This window comes from Cyprinodon variegatus, unplaced genomic scaffold (genome assembly GCF_000732505.1).
Source record: "Cyprinodon variegatus isolate N-32 unplaced genomic scaffold, C_variegatus-1.0 Scaffold127, whole genome shotgun sequence".
Classification (NCBI taxonomy): domain Eukaryota; kingdom Metazoa; phylum Chordata; class Actinopteri; order Cyprinodontiformes; family Cyprinodontidae; genus Cyprinodon; species Cyprinodon variegatus.
The window spans coordinates 782341-795508 of NW_015150580.1; the positions used below are offsets into that span (position 1 = coordinate 782341).

Sequence of the window (13168 nt, forward strand, 5' to 3'; positions counted from 1 at the left end):
GTCCGGATAAAATCCAACATGTTTGACATTCAGTCTGCCGTCTTAAGATAGCATCAGAGCGTCGGGCCACACAGTGTGAGAACATGCATCGTGAGCTGTGAACTTTTAAACCCTGCGTTTTTTTTCGTACAGTTTGTACTGTAGTTGTGTGCAACGATTGAAAAAATCGCACAGTGTATGCCCGGCTTTGGGGCATTCATTTGGACCCACTTGGAGTACTTGATCACTGGGGACTTGAGATCCACTGCAGAAATTTAACTAAACTAGAAATATTTGAATTCAAGTGTTAAAGGATCACTAACAAATAGGCAAAACTAACTACTTTGGGTTTTGTTATTTTTTTTAATGATAGTACATTAGCTGTTGATAGATATTGTAGAAATGTTTGTTTACCAAACCAAGGATTTGGGTAATCAATCTACTCAGGTACCATTTTGTGATTCAGAAGCTAAAAATTATGGGAATCTCTGCTTCAGATAGCAGCTTGCTGTAACCAGGTAGCATTGTGGGGCTAAAGGTCTGGTTCAGGTATCCAAAGTTTCAAATCGGTGATCTTGTGGCCCCTCCAGGATGGAAGCACACTGTGCTTTATTAACTATTCCAGGGTTGCACTGATTCAAACTCCCAGTCAGAGAAACCATATCAATATGTCCAAATACTCTGGTATTAAAGGTATTAATTCATATTTGTGCGACTGCAAGATGCTCTAAACCCATATTTTTATTCATGACATGTTAGATCTTTAGTCCATACAAGTGTTTCTTTAGATAGTCTTATCATAATGTAAGGGGACAGTAAGCTCAAGGCTTTATGCTGGCTATAGACTGAAAACATTTTTTTAAATTATTTCCAAAGATTAAAATGAGCAAGGAACTTAGAGCTCTACTGCAAATTGTATAAATGGATTATTTTGATGCAACAGTTGGTACGACATCATATTTAAACCCAAAGCAACTGTTGGTGCCAACAGCAATAACCTCCAGAGGACAGGCGTAAATGTAAAACAGAAAACCCAATCCCTAAAAAGAACTGATTTAAAACCGGTTCAGTGGTCTCCTAAGCCTGAACAATTCTGAGAAAAAGTTTTATACAATAATGAGTCTGACATTGATTCTTCATGTTTGGATATAGTTGGGATCTGCTCATGATCACAATCAAATCAGTCTTTCTAGGAAACACAGCAGAGTTGAAATCATGACTTCTTTTTATGTAAGGCTGCAAAATGAACTTTTTACAGACACAGTTTGTTATCCGAACTAAGATATTTCATCATGCAGCGATGCACTGACCCACTGCAACAAAGGAACTAATCAAGAGCACAAAGGGGAAGGATTTTGACTGGCCACGATCTGAAGTTTTATTCACTCTAGTCGGTTTTAAGTTGCTCTCAGATACCAAGTCAAACCAAGTTAGAATGCATTGATTTGTCAAACCCAAATAGACGATGTACAGATGCCAACCTATTGTTGCCGATGCAAAATCAGCATCCAGGAAATATTATTTTCCTCCTAGCTAAGCTTAGTATTTTACTTGAAATATGATTAAGCTGAATGATTAGTGTGTCAGCTCTTCGCTCCAGATGAAAAGCATTTCCAAGGGAAAGCAGCTAATTGTTTCTCTTAGACTGCAAAAAGCATTTTAAAGATAGAATAATTGGATTGTTAGCAAAAACCTAACAATCTTAATTTTCCTAACCCTTTTAGATACCTTTCCTTCTCTAAAAAAGCTGTAGAGTTGCTTTGTTTACTACAACTAATCCACCTTTCCTTCATTCCATACAGGAACAGTATGACTTCTGCTACAGGGTGGTACAAGACTTTGTCGACATTTTCTCCGACTATGCCAATTTTAAATAAAATTTGCCTTAAACACGGTTTTAAAATGTTTTTAAAGCCAATTTTGCAGTTTTCAGTTTCCTTAACCTTGTGAAATAATCTTCTATTTTGCTATGCACTTGTCCTACCATTAACCCGAGCTGTTGTTCTGATGTGATGTATGGTATCAGGGGGTGAAAATTGTAAATGGGGAAAAAAAGTAAGATTAATAATGTAAATTTTTGCAACATGTATGATAGTTATGTTGTCATTAAGCGTCGCTGCAAATTTGGTCTAATTTCAGTTTTGTTGTATAATGTTGTTTTATAACATTGTTAAAAGTCTATGTGAGTTTTGTTTTGAACTTACGATGGTTTTAAAAATGTAGTTATTGTAAATGTATTTATGTATTGACATTCCTTCCATGTGTTTATGTTTATTATTTCTGTAAATTATAAATTTTTCATTTACTGCTGACATCTGAGATTAGAAGAATGTTTTTCTCTCTCGTTTATAAGATACAAGATTGTCAGAAATGTTTGTAATATTGACAGCCATATTGCAGAGAACAAAGGTCTGAGGTGGTGATGCTGAAAAATGAATTCAGCTTGCCGAATCAGACAGACGCGTGTTTAATGATAGATGAAATGTTTTTACAGCCTGCCTTTTATCTGTATTCAGCAAAAACGACTTTGCTAAGATTAACTGCACATTAAAAAAAGCACATAACTAAGAAAATTGCCAAGAACCTCTAAACCAAAATGTGTTTTTGTATATTTATCATTAAATTATTGCTATTTGGTGCCATATTTAAANCCAATTGCAGTAAAATACAATTTTATGTTTCAGAGTCAAAACTTCAAAAAGAGCATAAATATTATCCTAGAGACAAGAGCTTAAAAAACAATTCTATATCTTTTTTTTTTTTTGCCAAACTGTTTAACAAAATGAAAAATGTGTATGTTTCTAAAGGAGAAACAGTATGAACAGGATGTGAAATTGAAATAGATTTTTAGAGAAGGTTCTGGCCCGTCTGGTAATCCAACATACTGTGTTTTTTTGTTTTGTTGTTACTACCGTATATTTGAATACCACATGACAAAATACTAACAGAGAAACAATGGCGGCCGAGAAGGGATCTGTCAAGTGACTGGTCCCGTTTTGTGAGTTACATGTGAAATATAGCACAAGATAAAAAAGACTGAACAAAACAACAAGTCTATGTTGCCAGGGCTTGATTTCTGTTCAAGTTGTCCTTTAGAGAAGGCTGAAGAGGGCTTGTTTCAAATCCAGCTTTTTGCCTTTGCTCTCTGTCTCTCTCTTGTCTACCATGTTTTCATTGTCCTTTAATATCCAAGTTGCAATATTAAATTCATCTAAAATGCTCTGGGTTTAGTGGAATTTTCTTGACAATGTAAACTTGTTTAAAGAAGAGCCATCCACGTCACTCTTTCAAGGCTTCAAAGGTTGGATTTACCGATGGAAGAAATGCAGCTTTAACTTTGTGGGTCAGGGCATATTCAGTGTGACATTGAAACAATAGATGATATATGTGCTGGGTAGCAGTCTTTGCCTTGATGAAGGGCAGACGAGAGGAGTGCATTAAGATAGGTGGGGCTGCACTACTAACAAATTAGTTTCCTTCCTTATTTCTTGCTGAAGGACAAGGAAACTGAAAAAAGCCAAACTTGCTAGACCTCTGAATTCCAATAAATGGGATAACAACTCCCCACTTATTGCAATAATTACTGAAATTAAAGTTATAATCAAAGCTGCATCATTCACCTAAAGTAATTTACTAACCAAGGTAAAACATACAAGCCAGCAGGGGGCGCTGTACCTCAAACAAAAGTTAGATCAATATATTTCTTCCATAGAATCCTAAAGCTGCAGGGGTTCATTTAAACATAACTTATAATAATCATAAAACAAACAGTGAGACATGAAATGCTCCAAAATGAGCTGATCAGCAGTTTATGGTCAGTAATTTTTGACACATTCATGCATTTAATCTTATCTTAAAGAGGGGATAGTACAAGATAAAATAAGCATTCTAGTCTAAATACGTGTTCTGGTAAAACAGAGTTTTTCTATTATAGGATGTTAAATGGAGATTTTGCAAAATGTCTTTTTAAGATGGAAACCCTTCTTAGCTTTGGGCTAGATTTCATCAAAGGCCACATTCCCTCTCATGTCAAACTAACCTTATAGGTTTATATTTGAATTTAATGTGGAGATATTTTGAATACACTTTACAGCAGAAGTCTTGAGCTCTGTGGTCACAAAATTATTGTAATATTGCCTGAACGTGAAAAAAAAAAATAGGTATGGACAAGTCTCCAGAATTTCCATAACGGGTTGTAAACTTTTAGTTTACTATTTGGCAAATTCTCATGCTGATGGTGGTGAGCTAAACTGTAGCCATGGCTGCATTGGGGCAGACTGAGAGAAGTAAGGCTGCGATACAATCCAATGGTTAAAGGAAGAACCCCTTTCTCATGAGCTGCTGTCACCTTAGGATGGTGAGAAATGGTTCTTTAACCCAAGATATCAATATCAGAATCTCAGCCCTGTCTGCTGTTAATGCCTCATTTTTTACTCTACAACCACTCTTGGAAAGTGCAAAATCAATGCTTTATTCTGATTTCAATGTTGTTTTGTCCCTTTTCAGTTCATCAGGCCTTATCTGCGTAAGTCTTTGACTAAATAAAGTCAGAACATGGCTTTTTTATTGCCATTTATGAACTAATTCAAAAAACTAACTGCAGAAACCAAAACCAAAGTGTGCACAACATTAGGGAGGCGTTTTGAGCCTCAATCTGTGACACCGTTTATGAAACACAACAAGCGTGAGCAGACTTTCCTCAACATCAGCCACAAATAAAACAGCCAAATCTGAGCTTATTTTCAAACACATTAGTAGTTCTTTTTTTGAAGTGAAAAAGCCCTATTTAACAGAAAGCTTCTTTCTTCAATTTTCACTTCCTCAGAGCCCTGGATCCATAGCAACAGATACCCCCTGTTGGTAAAGAAAATGCTCAGGATGGGCAAAGAGGTCACATGAATTATTTATGAACCGTAACAAGCTATTTTTTGATTGACCTCTGGTCACAATGGCGTCCATTTTCTGTCGAACAAAATATGGAAAATGAAACAGAATAGCCTGGGCTGTGACCCCTTAGCTGCAATCCTTTAACATCTAGCTTCTGGAAAAGATTTACTAATTATACAGGCCATATGTATGAGAAACTATGGTTAGTATCTAATTTAGCCCAAAACATTCTGAGTATTCTTTAAATATAGCCGTTCGGAACCACGATGATCTATGAGAGGAACACTTTTAAAGATCACCAGGTTATCTTATATGAAATTTTCTTTACAAATAAGGTATAAGAAATATGGTTATACAAATAGTTGATAATGCAAATTTATAAAGTATTTTTTGTATCTGTAAAATATTTGAGTACTTTGACAGAAGGCCCAGAAAATGTGTAAATGCCGTTATTTTATAAGCATATAAAAAACTTTTTGTCAAAGAGGGCCATAAAGATGTCCTGCAACATCCTAATTATCAAAAACAAAACCCATTTCTTTATAGTAAAATTAGTTTATGAGTTTTCTGATGGTATACTAAAGTATAAATAGGTTTTTCATTTTTTTTTTTTTTTTTTTTTTTTTATATTCATCTGCAGTATAGCATTTACAGGCATCTTTAGCATGTTAATGGCTTCATGTTGAGCTGAGGCCCTGTAGTGAAGACTGTTTACTCAGTTTTTATATGACTTGTTAAAATGTGCCCCATAATGTATCTAAATGTTGTTTTAGCAAATATGTGAAGATAATCCTAATGAAATATTTGTCCTTGGTAATAAGGCTAATGCTGTTTATTGGATGTGAGGATACAATGGGAACATAACATTTTTTTTTTTTTAATTCCACTTTACAATAACCATCAAAACCATTATTAATGATTAAAATATGATTTTTATTGACATTTGTTTCACTTTTAAAAATGCATCTAAACCATTTATAAAAGGTAAATAGATAGTTTTTTAAGATATTAAGCCCACTAATGTTGTTAGGGTTAGGGCTAAACTAACATGACAGGGTTATATCTACTTCCCAATTATAAATTATAATTAGATGCAGTCTATGATTATTAAACATTAATAAACTATCTGTTAATCATTAATAAATTGTCTCATTACCATTTATAAATGGTGGTTACTGTTAGGAATCCAGTCTGTGTGGGTTGTGTTTTGGTGTTTTTCTCTCCCTATACCATCAGGTGGTGCTCTGTCCTCGTTGGTCCTCCACCTGGGGCTGGTTGGCTCATCACTGGGGAGTATTTGAGCAGTGGACTGTCACTACCTCGACGCCAGAGTGTTTGCCAGTTTTGGGTACTCTAGCCGAGCTGAGTTTAGCTGAGTCTAACTGAGTCTTTGTTTCTCTGAGTTCTAACGTTGTTTTTGTCTTTTGCCTTTCAGCAGGAAGTCATCCTGCATACTGGATTATTGGCCTTCTCCCCCCTGGAAGGATTTGTTTGAGCTCCACATTGAGCAGAGGATTTATCTCCACACGTCCCGTTCAAGTACTCCTGGAAATCTAAGTGGCAGTCCGCTTCATTGCTCCTCAGGAACCAACCAAACCAAAACCTGTCCGCCCTCCAACAAGCCACTCTATCTCTGGAAAAACCCACACCGACTGGATACTGGGAAGAAACCTTTCTCCGCAAACGTGAGTCCAGTTACCTCTGTTTTTGCAAGACGTCGTTCAAAGTTCCCACGGACCCTGAACTAACCTCTGTAAATTTCCCCTCTTACTTCCAGTTCCAGTTCACCAGCCCTCTGAGTTCACCTGAATCCAACCCATTTGGATTCCTAATAAACCTGTTAAACTTTTACTCTGGTTTCTCTGAGTGGTTTTACTGCATGTGGGTCAGATCTCTTTAAAACACCATGACAGTTACGATAGTAATTGTAAAGTGTTACCAATTGTTTTCCAATAATTGAATTAAAACATAATTGGGTCAGTTTTTTGCATGAAAAGAATAATAAAATAAGTTATTTCAAGTGTAAATAAACTTAAAATTGAGATCTGAAGAATCAGAGAAATGCAAGAAGCTATTAGAAAGAGGATGTTGAAAGAGATGAGTTTCTGGCCTTAATTCAAGCTGGGAAGAAGAAGAAAGGCGTTGTGTTTCGATTAAGTTATTTGCAATGGGAGTGGAAAGATGTTTTTTTTTCTTGGCCAAAAAAAACAACACTCCTGACAGTGTGTCCTTTTTCCAAATATGCAAACAAGGCTGTGATTTGTCAAAGTAAATTGATGATTACTGTAACCATGAACAAAAATCTTAATCATAATGAAAAACATCGAAGAGGTTTGGATCACAGGACATTTCTAACAGATTTTAATGTGTCGTGATGTGAATTATAATCCTTGACATTTTTTCCCCAAATCTTATTTGGCTGAGCCAGCACCTACAGTAGACCATTGGAGACACCACTGGTGTTTTGAATGTAAAGAAAAATAAACTTTTTTCAGGTAAGAACTGTATTTTTCACTTTTTGTATGTACGCTGTTAGTACAAAGCTTCTAGTCAAATCCCTTGATTGTCTTATTGGATTTAATCACCACCTTATCTTTTGAATTTAAGCCAAACGAGCAGTCTTTTTGCATTAAAAAGATTAAAAGTCTTTATGTTTTAATTCATTTTGGTTTAATTTAACTTTTGTTATCAGACTCTTCTATTGCCTTTGTGTGGCTACAACTTATAGAAGACAGAAGAGCACAGACACAGGGCAAATAACTATTCTAAGAATGAACTCAGAGATCTTGTGTGTCAGTCTCCACAGATGGGATCTTCTGTTCTTCTCTTTGAAGCTTCAGTGCCTCCATTATGACTTGTTAAATTCACTCTCTCACTCTCGTTCTCTCTTTCACAGTAGAGCATATTGGTGCTCTCAAACCATCGAATGGACAGCTTATGCCTGCAATAATTTAATCTTACAGCTCTTACTGAAATCCTAATGTGACACAATAGCAATGTAACTGCATTACAAGTGTTATTATACACCTCCATTGAATTATCAGGCAAATATGCTTTCCAATCTTATTTTTTTTTAAAGAATGCTATCGCATGAACTGATCAACATAGTTAAGATTTGATATAAGAAATTGGCTTGTAAGGTAAGGGGATATTGTGTAACAATTTCTCTTTTTTATTGCCTGAAATCAATGACTAAATTTACAAATGTGTTATAATTGTTGTATTTTTACCAATAATTAGATACATTTTAATATGCAAAGAATTTTATATTAGTTTATATATAAGGCAGATCATTAATTTGCAAAATGCCATCACAATCTGCTGTATTGAAATATGAAATAGTAGTAATGCATGAAATAACACATTTCCTCTTGTTGGCAGTTCAGTGTTATGGAGAAGAGGTGGTGAAGATCATTTGGAGACCCTAACCCAAGAACTGTAAGTCTGCACTACTGAAGCAGCTGCACAAGAAACGGTCTCAACATCCACAAGAAAGCAAAAAAAAAAGAACTTAAAAAATAAAACTGGAGAGATTAAAAAATAGATAAATAAACATCTGACAAGCCTCCAGGTGGAAGAAGCTAATGAAGGAGAATGATTTTAAAAGGGACTCTGAAGTTGCAATGTTTCTCTTTGACAAGCAAGTGAAGTTACTGCCTAAATTAGTGTAAAGTTAACTTTAATTACCATTCGGGTTGAATTAGACAGTAACGCTCATTCCCATAAAAAGCATAAAAGTAGGTCCCACATACATAAACTAATAACATATCTTAGCTACTGGCCTAAGTAGCTTTCAAAGCCACAGTGAACCAAGGCTTTTTGTCAAAGTACAGTAAATGTCAGCTTGTAGAGAATTCACTTCAGATGACATCTGTGTAAATTCTCATTCATACGGGTCATGGCAACCACAATGACATTCTTATACCTGAGTTGTCAAGGCTTTTTGACACACTGCTGCTACCGTTGCCATTTTGCGGCAATGGTGTGCTAGGGTATAGTGTTCATTTGAGTGAAATACCCCCATTTTACCGCTAGATGATAGTTATTCTTACACAGTATCCCTTTTAGAAAAGCAGCAGTAGGGCATGTTTTGGCTTTGAGATCTGTGATAATTGTTATCATAAATTAATCAACCTTAAGGCAAACTTTTTGATCAAAAAAAGAAAATTAAAAATTGCTGTGCAAATTATGCATTTTTTTGTAATTTAAAAAAATTTCGTGTTGGTTTAAACTCTTTCTGAACGATTAATTAATTCTTACAAAAATATTTTTCCATAAGTTCTTAGTGATTGTTAAAGAAATTTGGGGTGCCTGTTGTACCCTATACCGCTAAGATGGGCCAAGGCACAGACTGGAAGGTGGATCGATTAATAAGCACCAGTTTCCAGAAAATGAGGTGGCCAGGCAGGGACCAGTCTACACGGAGGGGTTGCCAAAAACTGAACCACTGCAAGAAGAGGAAAGAAAACGACCAGAACCTCCCTTCTTCCCAATTAAGCACAAAACCTACTTCTGAAAAGAGTGTTAATTCTCTTTATGTCCTATTGAATTTTTTTATTTTTTACGTCCATCCATCCATCCATCCATCCATCCATCCATCCATCCATCCATCCATCCATCCATCNTCCATCCATCCATCCATCCATCCATCCATCCATCCATCCATCCATCCATCCATCCATCTTCTGCTTATTCCATCAGGGTCGTGGTGGGGTCGGTGCCTATCTCTGGCAGTCTATGGGCAAGGGACGGGGTACAGCCTGGATAGGTCACCAGTCAGTCACAGGGCGTATATTTAAATAACTATCGTAATTTTATTGTCAATTTATTGTTAATATACTAGTAGTTAGTAGTTAAAATATGAGTTTGTTAGAACATTCCAACTGAGAGTATCACACCTTGCACGATATGTTTTAAAGATGAATTGGTGGTTCTGAAGGTTTTAATCAGTGTTCTAATGGGAACAACAAATGAGCAAGTTGGGGTGGCCACAGAGGTGGCCACTGATTGGCTAGGAGTAGACATGGCCACTCCTTGCACCCCCTTCTAACTCCGCCTATACAGAACACAAGCAAGAGCAACTTAAATACCCGTGAGAAGTAACCAGCTAAATGGAAAACAGGTGAATCAACAGAAACAAAAACAAGTTCTAATTCATTACAGTACCCCTCCCTCGAGGGGGTACACTACACCAAATATGTCAACAAGTCCATAGAAAAAGAAAACGACACAAAACAGACAGTGGAGAGTGGAAAGGACAAGAAAAAAAACAACCTACACTTTTTGCTGTCCCGAAGAGAAACAGAGTTCAGGAGGCCAGCATCAGTGAAGAAGGAGCCTTAAAGGTCTGCAACTGCAGTGCAGGAGTTGTGGAGGCCAGCAGCAAAGTTTAATGGAGAATAAACTGGAGTATACAGCAAACCAAGGAGAGCCCTACCTGATGAAGATTGCTCAACAGGCTGAGAAGGCTGGGAACCCCTGAGGAGCTTAGAAACCAGAGAACCACAGTGGAAGTTAAGTATGAGACAGACCACAGACTCAGACATGGATGCAGCATAGAGAAGGCTTAATAAAATAAAACTTACAGAGCACAGAGAGCCTCAGAAACCAGGGGGACATTCATGAAGGAAAGAATAAAAAACAGGGACTTAAATCCAAGCAAGATATGCCAGACTATATGGAAAGAAGATGAGTGCAAGCAACAAAAACACAAACAGGTATTAGTTTCTAAAAAAGGACCCTTGACAGATCAACACAAAATGTAACTTTCTTTACATCTTAAATTAGGAAAATTTAGAGGAAGATTACCCAAAGCAAACCATAAAATACTTTGTTGTTTGAAGCTACCCACCAATTACATGGAATTAAAGACAATTTCTAGACAAGAAGTTCAATATGAAAATTTTCATTCCAATAAAAGCGAACAGCTCCTAACAATGTTTAGACCTACCTACCTATCTACACAGATACAGCAGTACATTGCTGATTTTACATTGTTATGCTTATAATAATAACAACCACTACAACTTTGGCACCACTGTTTTTTATTTAAACGAGACAATAGCCCTATTTACAGTAGCCTTTTGAAACCATGCTGTTGAGTGTAAATGGCATTCAAACTGAACCGGACCGTGCCAGACACAACTGAACCACACTTAATCTAGTACTAGTTCATCAGTAGGGCTCGACGTGGTTCAGTTGTGGCTCGGTTCTCTAATAACAAAGAGCGCATGAGCAGACCTTGTCATCTCCTATTTACAGTCAGCTTCCAGTAGTTGGTGGTAATGCACAACAGAAAGAAACAAGAACTATAAACAACAATCAAAATCTGCTCAACACTACATTTTTAAAAATGGCTTCAAAAGAGCATTGTGCGCCAGGGAGGACGCCGAGACTGAAGCCGTTTCTCAATTCACTAGAACGCAAGTACGGACTTGTGTCCTCGCCAAGTATGTTCTTGAGAAGAACACAGGAAAGTCTGGACTTGGTGAGAACAGGAGCACCCAGTATAATTGGGGTCAATTGGAACAGAAGCGTAGTTGTCACGTCACCACATTTCCCGCTCTTCTAGAGCTGCATTTCACCTCCTGTTATTAATAGTCTCTAGATAATAATAAATTATTACTTTTTTCATTTAGTGGGGGAATAATAATTAACACAGTCAGATAAACACAAATCAAATTAACATTTTTCCAAAAAAAAAAAAAAAATCGCCATCAGAGCCAGCGGTACTTCAAACACGGCTATGCCGAGAGCTGATGAAATTGAAAGCTGATGCTGCCGCGGTGCATGCTGGGACAGCTGTCAATCTGGAGAACAAACAGATCTGTTCTGATGCATGCTCGGTAACTAGGAAGGGACCAGAACAACATCAGGGGACTTTGTCTTTTCTTGGTCTGCTGTCCTAGTGAATTGAAACAGTTCTAGGGCTGAGGTTGATGACGTTTCACGAGTACACGAGCATATGAGAACACACGAGTACACATATTGAAAAATGGCCTGAGACTCTTATAGCAATTTGGGCAGAGGATGTTGTCCAGGCAATGTTGGATTAAACAAAAGATAATCACAAAGTTTTCCTACCAAAGAGCAGTAGTACCGCAAATCATCACTAGGAGGCGAGGAACTGTGCTAGCGTGATGTTTAAACGGTCGTAAGGAACCAAGCTCAGCATGGTTAACTGATCCAAAACACACTCCAGAGTAATCCAAGACGTCTCCATAACACAGTAGATTTCAGGATGATGAGTATACACACTCAGAGGCCAAAAGGTAGCACTAAAGTCATTGTCGCCCATGTAATTAACATCTAAACTCAAAATATGTAACAAAAAATGTATCATGTGAGTGAAAATCACTGCTGGCCTATTATAGCATACGAAGTATTGTATTTCTTCGCAGCTTCTCTGGAAAACAGACAGCCACAGGCATTTCTATTCATCATCACAGCCCAGACTTGCAAAAGAAAACCACACAAAAAGGATTTCTTCATAGACCCACTTTCAAACCTCATACAGGAGGAACCTTAGATCACTGAACATCTGGCCTAAAGTGCCAAACAAAACTAATTACACAGAAAAGGCCGGTAAGTTTTTTATCCAAATTTTAGATGACAAACAGGCGGGTGGTGTGAGCTTGGAGGTCTCTTCAGCTGTTTCTAGTCTAAAAGGATGGATACTGAACCATTTAAACAACCACAGACATCACCCTTTGATGCAATTCCAAATAAGTGCAAACTAGCTTCACCTCCTGCCTCCCAAGAACACATCCTCCACAAACTGGAATCTCATAAAACAGCAGGGGTCCTTTATCAGCTCATGAAATAGCTATACATCTTTCTTACCGCCTGTTTCTTTTAAGAACCAAAGTTGGCTTTACAAAATAAAGCACCACGTAATTAAAGCTAAAGCCATTAAGATTAAAACATTTCAACAAAAAAATAAATAAATAAAAAATGTGCTTACATGTAGCATTGAAACTCTTTAGTTTATTACAACAAACCCTCAGCAATCAGACAGAACTGATTTACACTGTGCATTGTGGACATCTGTTCTATTGGGAAAATGTGTATGAGTTTGTATACATTGTTTTTATGTGAGCGTTCTAAACAGAAAATACTAAACACGATTTATTGTCTGTATTGTTGCTTTCCATTAAGCAGCCACCCTCCGGCTATAAGTCTTTTGGGCACCAGTCAGCGAGGGAGGCTAAAGATATAACCCTGATTTATTGTCATTTTTTATATGATTAGGGAATATATATGTGTTCCAACAAACACAACTCCCTCAAGTCCTTTGTCAGCT

The 13168-nt window shown here is 36.9% G+C and overlaps 1 protein-coding gene across 5 annotated transcripts in view; it reads left to right on the top strand.

Annotated features, from left to right (window-relative positions):
* The window catches only part of ptpre (protein tyrosine phosphatase, receptor type E), an 82640-nt gene extending 80017 nt beyond the window's left edge, over positions 1-2623 (top strand). For all 5 annotated transcript variants that reach the window (XM_015375936.1, XM_015375938.1, XM_015375937.1 and 2 more), the window contains one exon: positions 1782-2623. In XM_015375936.1, the coding sequence (XP_015231422.1) occupies positions 1782-1856 (75 nt within the window). In that variant the 3' untranslated portion in view covers positions 1857-2623. The remainder of the gene's footprint in view (positions 1-1781) is intronic.
* The last annotated feature ends 10545 nt before the right edge of the window (positions 2624-13168 follow it).